Below are 17110 nucleotides of genomic sequence, written 5' to 3' on the forward strand. Positions count from 1 at the left end.
TACTTTTAAGTATCACATTGACAATTCAATTAATTATTTTTTTAATTTCCAATCGTTCAATGGGCTATTTAATTTATTGCATTAATTAATTAATTTTTTATGAGTGATTTTATGGTTCTGAGTGAGCAAAAATTAAGATTTTTTAAGGAAAATTTTAAATGTATTTTACTTTCTTTTACAATTTTCCTCAAGAAAAACATAATTTATGCTCACTCGTATATTTCATGGGTAGTAAATATGTTACTTTTTTTAATGTAAAATTTTCAAAAATACTCACTTTCTCAAAGGCACTTGACTAGGGCCACTGGAGCCAGATCTTTGTTTTCTATATTGAGCATCCGTTACCCTACAAGCTACCATGTTGTATGCTGCAATCGAATAATTTCTACAATTACTTGGGGTTGTAGTGAGCCCATCCCCCCTTTATATATATAGAAATATCTCTTCTTCTGCACAAAAGAAAAGAGACACAATATATTGACAAAATAATCTTATTAGAAACTCACAATCATATTTTAATTATTATTTTTTTTTATCTTTTTCATATCCATCCAAACTCTGAAAGCATTTTTCTTTTATGAAGTGGAGAAAAAATACTGTTTTCTTGTATATATATAAAGGATAGCGGCTGCTTGATAAGAAGTTAGCAATAAATTAGCGGCCCACTCACCAAGGTGTATGATGGTGGTTTTCATTAACCGAAAAAAGGGGGAAAAAGTGAATAAAAATGCGTAAACAACACTAAAAAAAATGGTAGATGAAATAACATAACAAAGACATAAATGAGCAACATTAAAAAAGTTACACGTACACAACGTACCATTTATATATAAAATGACCTTCTTTTGATGTAAAAATATGTCGTAAAATAAATTATTGAACATAATGAGAAAGAATGGAATGAAATAAAATATGATTGTTTGATATAAAAATATACTTATATATAAAAATTGTTCTAAAACTAATTCTAGAAAGCTAATTCTAAATAGAAATAATTAGTCTTATTCTGCGAACAAAAAATCCTTGAAATTGTTGAAATTTATAAACAAATTTCAAAGATTTCAAGGATTTCTTGTTCGCTGAATAGGACTGAATATTAAATCCTTTTTACCACGTAATGTCAAAATTTTAAAAATTAGTAATTTTAGCAATATTGCATGCAGAATACGAATTTGTTGGAGTAATGTGGCAAAAAGGATTCTTAGAGAAAATGAAGAACAGGAGAAGACGTGCATTTAGGGACAGTGATAAGCAAAAATATAAAACAATCTAAAAAAATCTAATAAAAAGTGCTAATTTTTCTAGTAACAACGCTACATTTTTGTTTTACCTGCTGCCTCTTACATTATGTCAAATTTTGTAGGAAGGCATTATTAAAAGAATCATACATTGCACATTTTACAAGTAAAGTCCGTAGCTTTTGTCGAAAGTGTCTTCAGCTCGACATTGCACAATGTGGCTTTCGTGCCACCATAATGTGCTCACCAAGCACTGGAAGATTGTTCTTATCTCGCTGTGATACTATTTGTTTGTGTGGTGATTCTGCCGGGAGTTTCAAAAGTGCCCAAAATACCTCCCTTTTTATTGCACCAACTCTATCCTACCCCTATTCCTACCTCTTGTACCTTCATTGTTTTAATTTACTTTGTGAGAAATTTATCCAAAATTTTGAAACACTGCGCATTCACTGAATAAAATACAAACAACCATATATGTGGTTCGTATGAATTTATCTTTGCTAAATTGTAGAAAGAACTACATAACAGGTAACAATTCAAATTCGATAAACGTCTTTTTCATATTTTTTCTTACAAAAAATCATTTAGAAAAAAAAAATTTGTTGTAACCTGAATAGCTAAATTCTTTAATTTGCAGAAGAAAAATTTAACTAATTATCTTTGCTATGTTAAAAAGTTATGTAAGAAAGGTAAATTGGACAAGTAAACTCCAGTGCAGAATCACCGTAAAAACTTATGTCTTCTTATAAAGTCTGTTTCTTTTTTTTTCTATTATATACCAAATTTGTAATTAATTATCTGACGCCTGTAGTTTAGGTATTACTTAAGTGGCAGATAATACGTTTATTGCAATTATTATTATTGTTGTAGAAACACACAAATACTGTATATAAATGAATAGAAAATCTTTCAAATAATAATTATGTAATATACGGAAATTTTGTCATAATTTGTTTCCGTCAAAATTGTAAAATTTATTGTCAAATTTCGGTAATTTTTGTAATATTGCAATGTAATAAGTATTAATGATATAGGATAATGAATTTAATCAAATTATAAATTAATAAAATATGATTTGTGGAACATAGTCAAATCATAAAGTTAAAATCAAAATGGCAAAATTTAACAAATTCAGTGTAAAACTAATTGAGGGTAAAAATTAAATTTCTCCCCCCCCCCCCCGCAAAAACTCAGACAGAACACAATAGATAAATCATTGAAGTTATTTGAAAATCAATTTGTATGAAAATTTTATATACTGATATGCCTATATCCGTGAATATTTGCACATCAATTTAATAAATGATTGAATAATTTTTGAGCACATTAATTGCTGTGTGCACTGTGGGGGAGTGAGATCAATTTAGAGGCGTGAATTTTGATTAATACTCCAAGATACTGGTAGAAATAAACAGAAAAAAATGGCCCAATTTACCACGTAAAAAAGAAATTAGTAGTAAATTGAAAGAAAAAAATGTCGTTAGTGGTTACGTATAACGCAAAAGAAACACAAGAGGGGGGTTAGAAAATGAGGTGTTAAAACCACACGCAGTGTCAAAAACTGTTTGTCTTCTCTACACCTTCGATTTTCGGGCGCCATTGTGACCAATTTAGAAAATATCTCTCTCACCTTTTTCCTGTTTTCGTCGTTTTCGCTTGTTACATATTTTTACAGCACAAATAGATAGAATGATAGCGACTATAAAGAACAATATTCCACCAACGACGCCAGCCGTAATTGCTTTGTGCTTGACTCGAGCTGGTACCGGGAATTTAACCTCCTCACTGGATTCGTAACTCTTGAGAGAGTTAGCCAGTACCCGGAAATAGTACGTGCGCCCACCAACAAGATTCTTCACCAGGTACGATGTGTCCTCTGGGCGAATCTGACCGCGATTGAGGGTCTTCCACTGGGCATCAGTGCGATACTTTATCGTGTAGAATTGGATAAGATGTGCACGTTCCAATGGTGTTTGCCACGTGATGAGAAAACCATTTGAAACTTCGGTTACGGTTAAATTGCGGGGTACACCAGGTTTTGGGCCTATACATTAATGGAAAGAAAAAAAATGAAAAGGTTTCTGTTGAGAAATAAGTTATTTTCTATTGCTGGGAAAAATGTATTTACAATTTTTTTTATCACTCACAAAAAAAACCCTCTTGCTTTAAAGCTTTTATCAAAGGAGAGGGAGAAAAAGGTTAAAAGTGGTGTAAGTAAGCTATAGACTTCAATTTTTTAATTTATTTTGATATTTCAATTAAAAATATTAATTCAGATTTGCACAAAAATTTTCAGAAAGCTTAACTTCCAGTCTGTTTAGAACAGTTAATTCTTAACCAAATTTCTTGAAATTTAACATAAGTTCAAAAAAGTCTTCCCGTAACCGAATCTATTCGACTTTTGTGAAAAGAAAATCTTAAATGCCATTTTTATGCATTCAAATTTAACAAAGTAAAATTGATGAGAGAAGAGCACCACTCAGGTTAATACACCACTTTTAAGAATTTTATACCCCTCCCTGAAAAAAGAGGAAGAATTATTTGTAAAAAAATGAGATAATTTTTCACAACATTCCTGCACACAACAACAAAATTATAAAATATTCCAAAAGTTCTGCATTTCCATGAAAATCTTAAGAACAAAAAATTATTGCACAGCCGAGCAACAAAAAAAAAATATACATACTTTCATACGTGAAAATGTATTGAATTGAGGTAAAAATTGCCAAAATTTTCTCTATGATAAGCAAAAAAAAATTAAATATTGACCAAAATGCAACACTATGAGTAAAAAAAAATCACAGGTAAAAACACAAAATAGTCAAGTGTTAGTAAAGAGAGTAGAAACGTGAATAAAAGAGTCACCAAAGAGGAGGTTTTGTGAATATACATATTTCCACTTTTGTGCTCTTTTTTTTCTCTTTCCACTTCTCTTTTCTTTTTTTTAAATCGTGTTTTGTGTATTGTGTACCTTTGGGACGAAACACCGGGGGAAAGTATGTGGATCCGGTGGAATCGGTCGGAAATAGAATATTTCTATAACTTAATACATCTGCAACGGAAAGTTAAATGGAAAAAATATGGTGGAAAAAAAGTGGTGCAAAAAAATAAGAAATGTTTGTGAGCAATGTCGAGAGAGAAATTAAAACAAACAGGTAGATGAGAGATGCTGTGAGTAAATAAACGAAAACAATTTTCTGGTAAACCTGTGATTGTATGTACATAGAACAAGAAGTTGTTGGACAAAAGCAGTGAATGTGACAGTTTCCTTTTTTTAATGTAAGAAACAAGATGGATCTTCCCATAAACAGAGAAGAGACATCCCAAATGGCAAAATTATATAAGAGTTTAATCGAATAAAAATCCTAAATCTTCGTTAAAAAATAAATCTTCAAGTGCTTAAAGAAAGTTATTTATTTTAAGAAGTTGGTCGAAAAACTATATTAACACAAAAATATATAGAGTTGGAAAAGGCAATGTGGAAGTTATCCACCCCCCATCCTTATGCTCCATATCCGCACAGTACCGGACAAAGTGTCAGTGACTGAAGGAATGAGCATCTCGTCGACAAGGAAATTAACTTGCCAAGTCGTCGCGGGCAAATGAAGTGGAAAACTCATTAGCAATGGATGTGTTTGGTGTGAGAAACTTACTTCTTATATCCACACCATTCACCCTCTCTGACTCGAATTAATGACAGTCATTTATCGAAAATACTAACCAGTGCGTAACTTTCCTGCCTTCTCACACATTTTCGACCATCCCGTGAAGAGAAGGGAACCCCTCAATCCTCATAAATCCATCGATTCGCCAACACACGCATCACAAAATCCCCAAAATATGAAATACACCAACCCTTAACTTATATATACAGGAACCTACATATAGTACACACACTATGTATAGAAAGTCTATCGAATCTTTTGCATTTAGGAAAAACATCTTAGTATGTGTGCACAAAGTCGGGAAAAGATTTTCAAAGTGTGTAGAATATTTCATTATTTCATTGAACAAATTTCTTAAGAAAACTTCCATGGAAAAATACACATAAAATTCCAATAGTTCGCATTCTGCCAGGAGAGAGGAGCTTATCCTATTTTCCAGGAAGAAAAACTTCGCATCCCGCAGGACATAAAACAGAAATAAAGGAAATACATTGAGAAAGTGCACCGGAAAGAGAATATCACGGAAAATTGTTTCAGCATTAGAGAAAGAAACTGAGGGAAAAGAATATTTAAAGTGCATTTTGAGGTGGAGACCGGGGGTGGGGGCGAGAAGAAGCACCCAAAATGGGGGTATTACTTTTAAGAGAAAATTTTTCAAGACTCACAAAACTCTGTGAAGTCACGAAGTTTCGCAATTACTTTTAAAATGGAGAATAATGAATGAACTAAAACATTTAATATCCAACATATTAAGGTTAAATGCATTTGAGGTACAAATAGGGAAAATTTGTTTGCTAAAATATGATCAAATACCTTTAACAATAAGGAAAGCAAAATATATTTATATAATTTATGCAAGAATTTCATTTTCTTTTAAGAAAGTTTGTGAAAACACTAAAAAGCTTTAAAAACATTATATTTTTTTAAAAAATAATATCAATAAAAACATTCTTTTTATTAATGATCTTAATATCTTAACCCATTTCTGCCATAGGTAGGAACATATTTTGCATTTATGATATCAGGGACGTAGCCAGGAAGGATGTTTGAGTGTCTAAACGTCTCTTAAAATTTCATGAAATTCAGGCTTTTTTATTTAACACTTGGAGGACCCAACATTTGGCACAACGTGGAGGATCAAATTGGTAATAACTACCAGCTGATAAAATATGCTCAATAATTAATTATTTATCAGTTTATTGAAGGAGGATCGAAAGTTTGACTAATTCTTAATGTCCTTCAAGCATTCCTGCACCTAATTACTAAATATTTAATTGAGAAAATCGTCACTGAAAAAAAATTGCGTCGAATCGGTGCAAAATTGCCAATTCAAACGACTTTTTAGCTACAATTTTACATCATTTATTATTGCGCCTAAATCATCACAAACTTTGATTCTTCAAGTAACTTTTTAATCACTTCCGGCAATAAAATTAGTCCACATTAATTTATTTTCACCGAGGAAAAGTGAACAAGAGTACTTTATTTGGAAAATATGGGGAAACATAACCTCAAAACAATGGAAAAATGTATGAGATTTTGACTGGTAGTTATTACCAATTTGATCCTCCGCGTTGGATTCTGACTTTGACCTCAGTTATCTTCCAAAGAAAAGACTTTTCTCGAGATTTTCTTTCTGCTATCTTAAGTAATTAAAATTCCCTACACATAGATGCTAAATTCATCGAGATAAGTCCAATAGATTTTATTCTGTGATGATTTTAAGGTTCCAATTGGTAGCAATTACCAGTAAAGTCCTCCGAGTGTTAAACGATGAAACATTTTTTTTTTTTCAAAATTCAGAAAGATACATTTGCAAATATTTAAGAGAAAAAAGCAATAATAAAATAGATAGAATAATAAAATTATTTCTATATTGATTTTTCAAGCGCAATTCATAATTTTACTTTTCAAATATAATAAAATTCTTTTTTTATGAATAAAATGTGTATAAATAAAAAGCAAAAGCTATGTGATAATGTGAGTGTGTGAAATGTTTCACATACAAATTGTGTTAAATGTAGAAAATATTTAGAAAGGGGAACAGTGAGAAATTATCGAGAAAAATAATATATAGCGAAGGTGGTTTGATAATGCGTGAAGCATTCTTTCGTGTGATTTGTAAATAAAACAGGTAACAAAAAAAATGTTTTTGGACAAAAAAGGAAAGACACTAAATGGCTCTAATAGCCAAAATAATGCGTTGGGGATTCTCTCAGATGATGGTGATCTTACCGAGATCATCGGATGCATGAACGAATTCATTTTCATTCACTGGAGCCGGAGTAGTTGTCTGAATCACTTTTTTTGCCGCATTCACGTCTAAATGGGGATTGTATGTGTCCAGAGACAATGTTAGTTGATAGGGGTATCAGTATTACACAATCAGTGTTGGGGTGGTAAGTAATAGTAGAGATATTCTCTCGATGAAGCTCTTTTTTTTTGGGGCAATAAAAAGGAAAAACTATAAAGATAAAAGAACGAAGAGAACTTACCAAGAGTACGTATCGTCATAATTTTGCTCATCATGCCATCACCCAGAGCGTTCTTCCCAACCACCTGGAATTCGTACGTTGTACCAGGAGATAGACGATTGACTGTGACCTGGGTGCTTCCGGATGGGGTTACTGGGATTGTCTGCCAGTCCGAAACCCCACCTTCGCGATACCAAATTGTGTAGTCCTGCTTGTAGTCCGGGCCACCACTGTACCCGGGCATCCATGAAATTGTTACGGAAAATTCCGTAGCTGTGCCCGTAATGTTGTAGGGTGCATGTGGCTGTGTACCCTCAATGACGAGTTGTGTTGCCGAAACAATTGTCGCCACCTCATTCGAAGCTACACACTGATAGTACCCAAAGTCTGACCTTCTCAAATTTTCAATCGTGATATTCCCACTATTTGCTTTAACCCGATTTCGCTGTAGCGGTGTCCCATCGCGCCTCTGCCACTGAATATTGGGCTTTTGCGTACCTTCCGCCTCTAGAGCATCACAGTGCATCTCCACCGTTTCACCCACCTTACGTTGGTACATCGGCTCGGGCTCCACCGTAAACACAGGTGGCTTTCGCACGAGCACTTCCATGGGCCCCGATGAGCCCTGCGTACCCTGAGCATTATATGGTGTACATGTATATCTTCCCTGATGATTTTGATTGACACGTGTAAATAAGAGAGATCCATTGTTCATCACAACAATGTCTCGCGTTTGATAAGGTTCCAGCAACCTCTTGTCTTTGGTCCATGTTACATATTGTAGGGGAGGATTTGCTTTTATATAGCACTGTATGACGCCAGCTAATCGAAAGGGTAGATATTGTATAGTTGGAGTGAAGGTCACTTTGGCAGGATCTGCGGGGGAAGAGGTAAGGAAACCCACAAGTGACTTTTGAGCCTTTTTAAGTGATTTTGTTATAGAGACTTTGTTGCAGATGCATTGTTGACAATTTTGCTATTTTTTTTAGTTTGAGCTTTGAGATTTTTCAATGGTTATTAGATTTTTCAGTCAGTTAAAAAAGGTACATAGATGAAATTCGATTTTATTATAAGAAATTTTCTAATTATTTGTTCAATTCTTTCAACATTTCACTATACAGAATTTTTTTTGTATTTTCCAGAGGAACAATGAAAGTTTTTTTTGCATATATATAAAATTTTTCTTATTATATTTTAAAAGATTTCCTTTGCGGACTTAGGGGCGAGAACGAAGGGGTTAATTTCATCGCGATTTAATCTAATGTGAAAATCTTTCACTTTTTTTTTTTCTTCAAATTCCTCATTAAACATTAAACATTTTATTTTAATATATAAATGTAAATAGAAAAAAAGTACTCACATTCAACATTCAAATAGGCCGAAGCGCTCTGCGGATCGCCAATCCCATTGGACACCTCACACAAGTACAGTCCAGAATCATCTGCGCTGACTGGATTGATAATTAATGAACCATCTTTACGAATAATGACGCGCGTTTCGAGATCTACGACCTCTTGGACTGAAATACCCTCCCGATACCACCGGACAGTCACATTGCCGGGCATAGCTTTAGCCTCGCAAGTGAATTGAGCTTTTTCGCCCTCCAACTTTGTTTGATTTGTGGGCGGCACCTGAAAGAAGGAATCCATTACAAGTACTTTATGCATCCAATTATATTTGTATTACAGTGTATGTGTATTTATGTATTTTTCTGTGTCTGGAAATCCCCATTGTGAGCTTTTCTCTTTTCCGAGTTTCCACCCCCCAAAAAGGAATTCCTTCATGGAGGTTACATACCAGGTAAAAAAATATGGGAAAAGCTCACTATGCGAACAAAATGCCAATTAATTGCTGTATATTTCTGTTTTATGTGATTGATAATGGGGTACGAGAGGGATGCAAAAAATGAATTTTGTGAAAAGGATGAGTATATGGTGTAAAAAAATGTGTATAAAAAAATAGAAAAATCGTGAAAAAAATTGAATGAAAAAACATACAAAAATGATGTAAAAGACACCTCTTGTTATTTAAATCTGTCTATGTACAGAATAGAGCAGTGGGTATTATTTTATTCTATTGATTACACGATATGTGCAATGCATCTATTCACAAATTCCGTTTTTTTTTGTTGTTCTATTCTAAACTGGATAATAGTTGTTCTGAAAGTCAATTAAAACAATTTGAAAAAAAATTTACTGAAATAAAGTCAATCATGCCATTTTAATTGGATTAACAAAATATATAATTAAATCCAAGAATAAATTAGCTTTTTGATTTTTTTGTACAAAATCGCTCACTAAAACATTTGCTTGGAAAATTTCGTTGAAAAGTATCAAAAATACTTTTTTTTAGAATATAAATTAACCACAGATTGGTGAGCCAATTTTTTTTTCAAAGAGACAATAAAAAATGCATTGCGTTAAAAAAATCAAAGATAACATTTACCAATTTGATTAGCTTAATTGAGCTAATGAATAGACCCTCATAGCAAACCCAAAAAACACACTGGTGTGAAAATTGTGGTTGGATGAAAAGCTTCATTCACACGCATAAATATTTTGTAGTGAACAAAAATCACCCACATTTCGCTTGGGAAACAATATAACAACGAAAAAAAATGTGGAGGAAAATAGAGTATAAACATGGGTAAGAGTGAGTGAGGGTGTGAGAGGGATGTTTCGGGGATTGGGAAAACCGTTTTTATGCAAATGATGTAGAATTTTAATGGAACATGATTGAAATGAATCAGCGGGACAGCGCGATTCACATTTTTTTGTACTCAATTTTTTTTTCAAATTATTTATTTTTTTTATATTTCACATCATTCATTTTTCTATCTCTTTCTCTGTTTGACAGGGTAAAAAAATTAATTTGCTAGCACACAAACTTTTTTTTACCGCCCTTTTATCATTTACCGAACATGATATGTGTGCTGTATCAGTGCAAGTAGGTACTTATATTTTGTTTTATCGTACTTGAGATATTAATCAAACATTGGTTATAAATATACTTGATACTTTTTTTTACATCATTTCCATTTTAAAAACCATTCTATTCGTGGAAATAAGGATATTTCAATGGTATACAGGACAAAAAGCTAAAACAAAGTAAAAAAAATAAATAAAAAGAAAGAAAGTTCTTTTTAAGTTAAAGAATTCTTCTTTTAATCCTGTATTTTAGTAAAATCTTAATTTGTTTTGCTATTTCCTTGAAACTATGGAAATATCCAAGGAAAACATTAAAAAAAATATATAATTTAAAAAAGGCAATTGCAAATCGTTTAAAATCATACGTATTGTGGAAAGAAAAATCAAAAGCATTATTATATACAAAAAAGATTATATATAGAAAACAAAATAAAAACTAATTGTGTTTTCTGTGAAATTACGGAATAATTCGGAAGAATATAGATTACTAAAAGCAATTTTTTTGTACAAACAAAAATCAGGTTGAGTTCTGGGAGTTGGTAGTTCTCAACACATTCAATTTTTTTACCATGATAACAGCGCCGCCCGCTATTATAACACGAGCCGTATGAGAGACTTGGCCCTCACCATTGCGAGCGATACAGGTGTAGTCTCCAATGTCCTCGTGTCTGATGGTTGAGATGCGCAATTCGGTGCCATCGTTAAAGATGCCCACAGTAGAAGAAGGTTCCACCGGGTTGGCATCTTTGTACCAGAGTATTTCGGGTGTGGGTGTGCCATCGGCTTGGCAATTTAGAATTATTGAATCACCTATAAAAAATAAATATTTCGGCGTTTAATCAATTAATATTCTAACTGATTAATCCTTTAATTTATTTATAATTTTAAAATATTAATTTTCAAAAGTTTCGCTTTTAGGATAAAGATTTAAACGGATTTGCAAGTAAAGCATCGATATTGCATTAAAAAGTACCCAAATTATGAATCAGATTTTTTTTATTTAGCCTTCCCCCGCAAAATGCTTTCAATCCTTTCAATTAAAATATTAAATAGGCAAATTTAACTCGATAATTCAACTGAAAAAATGTGCATTTATAACACAAAGTGGCCCATCTGTTTTTTTTTTAATAAATAAATAAATAAAAATACCTACTTTTAATTGAAATGTAAATAAATTTTTCATATGTCATTAACCAATCTATGATTCTTTGAAATTTAAATATTAATAATTTTATTAAAAGCAAAAATATTTGTATAAATGCCATTTGAAATTGTTTGGTTAAAAAAAACATATAAAATATAATTATAATTGATGGATATAAATTGAGAAAATATGTTTATTCAAAAAAAGATAAGAACAATATTCAAATTTACTGGGCATTTTTGATGAGGGAAGCTTCATTAGTATTTGTCATTCTAAGGTTGAGGGGTTGAAAACCACAAATCACTCAACCCGATTTTCGGCTCAACCACTTCACAAAACCACCACCACAACCCGGCGTCTCCACTTGATTTTCTATATAATATACACTGCTAAAACGTTCCGAATATAGTTTTGAGGTAAAGTTTTCCACTTTCCACCCAAGTGTGTGAGTGTGTGGGAATTTAGGGTGCGAATAAGGTCTGACTTTGCACCCTTCCATATATTAAATATGCCATGCAAGAAATACATTCAACAACGCTGGGGTTGTTGGTTATTGATAAAAAGAAAATAGCGGAGTGGTGGTAGTGGGGTAAATGAGAAAAGTGATTAAAAGTTAATTTTCAACATACGTTGCGGGGGGATAAAATACTTAATCAACCCTATCTCCTAGAGCAAATGGGGAAAATGAAGTATGTGTATTTTCCTAAAATATTTCACGTTATATTCAGTGAATTTAATTAAATTATATATGAAATAAATATTGTTTCCACCCACCCCCAATACTTGAAGTTGCATCTTATAAACGTGTAGACAAACAAACTGTTTATCATTTAAAATAAACAGATTCAATTACTCTAAGCTAGAGCAAAGTGTGTAAGAGTAGATCAAGCGACTTACCTAAGTTAACGTAGATAATATCCTCGGGGGTAACGCTGAATCGCGGCGGTGCATGTACATCTAAGTGGAACCAAGTGCCGTTCTTGTTGTTGTTGGGTGGTCGATTGAGGAAAACAACCTTACATTCATACCACCCCTGATCCGATTCACGAATATTCGTCAAGTTGAGCGATGCTGCACCAAAAGATGAATCAGGAGATACACGTGACACACGTCCTTCGTAGCCTTCTCCACTGTGTGTTGGGTAGTTTTCGTACCAAATGTAAATCGGTATTTCTTGGCCCTGTTTGTTTTGCATTTGTTTATTGGAAATTGGGTTGGGCGAATTTGGAGTGGGGAAAACCAAAAGGGAAAAAGAAGAAAATTTTTAGTTAGTTTAGAATATACATTAGAATTTATTCTGTGAGCATATTCATATATAAAATTTCTTTTATTATAGCTTTCCAAATAAAAGAAGTAATGCAAACACTAAACTATATACTGATGCAACATATATAACATTAGTTTGCAACAATAGAGTGGAAAAAAGCTCACATGTTCAGTTAGTTCATATATAGCAAATATGTATAAAAAAAACATAATCAACTGGAATGGAAAAGTTTATGGAAAATACTACATTACATTTATTTTCAATATGAATGCTTATATTGTTATATTATTCCACTTGTACAACTTCCCTTCATTTCACCTTTCATACCATAATAATCAGTTCATTGTGATATTCCTCAATGGTTTTCATTCTTTCCTGCGTATCGGCACGAATGAACATTTTGCAATAAATGCAACTCATTTGTAAGGGTAGGTTTGTAATTAAACTAAAATTCACTCATCCCTTTCACTAAAAATGCCCTAATAGCTATTCACATTGAATAATACAAATATGTACAATATGTACATAATGTACCTACATAGTATAATTTATCAATAGCATAAAATACGTTATGTATCAAAATAATTAAATAGTTATGTATGATTCTGATGGAACCAAGTTACATCATTTTATGAAAAAAATATTACGTAATTTCAGTATTTTCAACTGAAAATAATATTAAAAAAAAATTCTTTATAGGTATTATTTAAATTTTATTTTTCATATTTTATTTATAATGATAAAAATGAAAATTCAAAGGCATAGAACAATTTAAAAATTTCCCATTACACCACTTTGCAATATATTCAATTTCATTCCACATAACATTTAGGAGGGTAAATAGCAGATATATAATAAAATATATAGAGTGGTGTGTATAGCTTCATACATCGTTTCTCTTGGCGCAATATTCCCCCCATCTCCTTATGATATAGAATTTCATAAAAGAGATTTATCGCCCTAAAATGGGGTACCTTCTGCTCCAATTTTTCTCCACTTTAACTTTTACCATTTTGTCCATCTCTCTCAGCTCACAGAATCTTGTTACAAAATTCCCTGTAAACGTAACTAACACACAACACCAACAATTAAAGCAATATATTGATGAAAGTCACAATTAAATTTATTAATTTACAAAAAGAAAATTAAACTCACAAACATACACAACATCCTTACAAGTTTTCTATGTACAAGTAGCGACACTTAGACCCATTCATGTAATATTTGTAAAATATTGCATTCAGTAATATTTGTAAAAGATAAAATGGAATCATGTTTTCGTTCGAAACTTTTGCAATAAAATCTAAAGTCATTTTATCTTGCTGCATTTAACATGGATGGCAAAAATGATGTTTTGCTTCTACACGTTAGTTCTATTCATTGCATCATGTTTTCATTTGCCCAAACATATTTCATTGACAGTGTTGCCTATACATACATACGTCTTTTATGTGCAAAACACACTCTAATAAAAAAGAGTTTATTCCCAGTGGAAATGTTCAAAAATATTTTCATCCAATTTAATTATCTATATCACTCGTGATCTAAAATTCTTTTCAATCTTGTTGTTTGTAGAAAAGGTTAAAAACGGGAAAATAATAAAAATACGAAGACGAAATATCAAAGGTTAACCAAATACATCATTCTTCTTTTAATACATATAGCTAAGCTACCTATGTACCATAAGAAAATAAATCGATATAGGCCCAGTTCGTAAATTATTAAATAATGTCAATCTAATATTTCTATCCAAATCCAAAGCACCAATTTGAACATAGATTGATATAATTTATCGTTATTTTATTTGGAAAATAGAATTATTTCAAGGATTTTTTTTAGCTTGAAACATAGAAAAAGAATTTAGAACTAAAAATCGACCAGAGTAGTTAAAGTCATTTGTTTAACCCAGATATGCATAGATATTTTTGAGATTTTTACCTGACTTTGTTTAGAAAAGTTAATTTTCAACCAAAATTATTGAAATTTCTCACAAGAAATTTAAAAGTTTTATTTTTTTTTACCGGAATCTATTAGAATTTTATGAAAATACAAACTTTTTATGCTTCTTTTCTGCACCCAGAATCAACAAAGAATTTTATTTAACTATACTAAAGATAAGCAATGAGCAAATCTGAGTTAAAATAGAGGTAACATTGAAATATCTTAACCTTATATTTGTTTTCTTATTCGAAATTGATATTTAAAGTATCCTCTTTTTATTTATCCACAGTACAACTCTTCAACATAAACGTGAAAATTAGTTTTTTGAAATACGCAAAAAATTATGTACAACGCTAAATTCACGCCAACGTGGCAGAAAAGCAATGATATGGATGAAATTAAATAAAGTCAAAATCGCGTTTAGTCATTGCACAAATTGATTTTAGCTGTGTTTCTTTCAGACATAGCTTTTGTGTCCCGATTAAAGTCGAAATTCGTCAGACTGGGCTCAAACTTGGTATTTTTTCCTGGTGCAAAACCTAGTCTAGCATAAAAATTCGGTATATTTTCAAAAATGTAAAAATTAATCAAAAAGTGTGATTAGTAATAGCATGAATTGCGTAAAGGTAATATCTCCAAGTCAGACAGCTTAGCAGGAGAGAAAATCATTTTGAAGATCGAAAGTGATAAGGCCTTTTGAAAGCCCATACAGTGTGAAAAGGTAAAATGCTATTGGATTTAGCAACGAATGCCTCCCAAAGAGGGTCCAGTCATCCCTTGTCATTCACATTGACCACCCACTTTGGCCAGGAACGGAGTTTGATTGATAGACTGATGAGTTGTGCACACGTAGAATAAGGGGAAACCCAGCAGATGCACACAATGACCAGGACATATCGTCCGCACAAGAACAATGGGGAGACACTATGGCGGAAACTCATTAGACACAGTCCGGCAGAATTGAATATTTTATAAAGTGATTGAGTGGGGCCCAAACGATAGATACCGTTTCCGTGCATATAGGGTTTATAGGAAAAAAACATTCCCTCAATAAAAATCTGTATAGGTATGCTAGATATGTATATTGTCTATGTAAGCTCAAAAAATTGCTTTGATCCTTAATTTTTGCCTTAATATTTTGTAGGTACATAAAAACGTCTTTCAAAGTTTTTAATTCAGCTAAAAACGAATGGATTCGTTTAAAGAAGGAATTTTAAAACATTTAATTTTAGAATTAACTTTTCTAGATAATTTTAAAGTTAGACATCGCGTTAAAATTTATTTATTTTTTTCGTTTTCCTTATTCTGTAGAATTTAGGAAAAAGAACCTTCACTCTGTCCAATAACAATATATCTATTAGCTTAATGTACATATGTATGTTGAAAAAATTGTGACTGATGGCCAGAAGTCAAAGGCAGACTTGCGTTTCAGAGATATACAAATTTCATTGAAACTGCCACCACCATCATGCTAAAGAGATTAAAAAATAAACTTTACACATTAAAATGCTAATTAATTCCGATAATGGAAGTGCATTTTAATGGAAATGAGTGTCTTTTTGTGACTTTTCCCCAATTTTTGGAATTGGATTATCCCATATAATTTTTTCTAGCTTTTTTTTTCGGAGGATGGGTGGCTTAAGAGGTCAAATGCCGCAAAGTGGCCATCCATCCTTAACACTCGAAGCTTCTTACATCAAAACAGCTATATATGTACATATATATATGAGAATGTACATATATATAACTTTTTGCTTTCACAGTCTCGCGATGATAAAGTTTAGAACTTTCGGGGAAAAGTTCTAGGTGTGGCTTTTCCAACATTATAATTCCATCAAAAGAGCCAACATAATGCTTTCCACATACACAACTATATTATATTTATCACAACATTACTATATACACGAGCACATCATATTGCTTCCCAGCACTATTTTACGATCCAAGAAAAATTCTTTTGCAGACGCTTGATGGTAATGAAATAATTACATAAAGTGGGGTATTTCATAGTCCTACCATATAGATTGTAATGTAATAAAACAAGTCTTGTTGGGAAACTCTCCGAAGTGTGATAAAGAAATTTCCTAAACAAAACTCTTCGCCAATGGGATAATTTAAATATATGGAAAGTAGGCTATATAATCCGTTCTATCGAGACTTTATTAGCTTACATCATGTACTTTTATTTAGTTTAAGCACTATTCCAATATTTTCTTCACCCTTTTTTTTCACGAAATCTGCGTTTATGATTATTTGGGAACGTTATAGATTTGAGAAATTAAAAGGAATTTTCAAAAAGTTCTTTTTTTCGGCACAAAATTCTCCTCTTCCTCGTAGCATTTATTTCAATGTGGACTTCCGTCAAACTCTCCCTTCCTAGCTTTGATGTTATTCTGGTGAAAAGGTATTACAGTGAGGGGGTGTATTTGTTGGAAACTTTTTGTTTATATAGAA

The 17110-nt window shown here is 32.0% G+C and overlaps 1 protein-coding gene across 7 annotated transcripts in view; it reads right to left on the reverse strand.

Moving 5' to 3' along the window:
- LOC129790124 (protein turtle) overlaps positions 1 to 17110 on the reverse strand; it is a 41535-nt gene that overhangs the window by 10083 nt on the left and 14342 nt on the right. For 4 of the 7 annotated variants that reach the window (XM_055827394.1, XM_055827392.1, XM_055827396.1 and 1 more), the window contains 7 exons: positions 12346 to 12628; positions 10873 to 11114; positions 8738 to 9008; positions 7399 to 8253; positions 7139 to 7225; positions 2869 to 3282; positions 278 to 368 (listed from right to left, as the gene is read on the reverse strand). In XM_055827394.1, coding sequence (XP_055683369.1) covers positions 278 to 368; positions 2869 to 3282; positions 7139 to 7225; positions 7399 to 8253; positions 8738 to 9008; positions 10873 to 11114; positions 12346 to 12628 — 2243 coding nt within the window. Of the gene's footprint in view, positions 1 to 277; positions 386 to 2868; positions 3283 to 4209; positions 4291 to 7138; positions 7226 to 7398; positions 8254 to 8737; positions 9009 to 10872; positions 11115 to 12345; positions 12629 to 17110 lie in introns of all 7 variants that reach the window. The other 3 variants (XR_008750532.1, XM_055827395.1, XM_055827397.1) reach the window with 3 other exon arrangements.

This window comes from Lutzomyia longipalpis, chromosome 2 (genome assembly GCF_024334085.1).
Source record: "Lutzomyia longipalpis isolate SR_M1_2022 chromosome 2, ASM2433408v1".
In the NCBI taxonomy this organism is placed as follows: domain Eukaryota; kingdom Metazoa; phylum Arthropoda; class Insecta; order Diptera; family Psychodidae; genus Lutzomyia; species Lutzomyia longipalpis.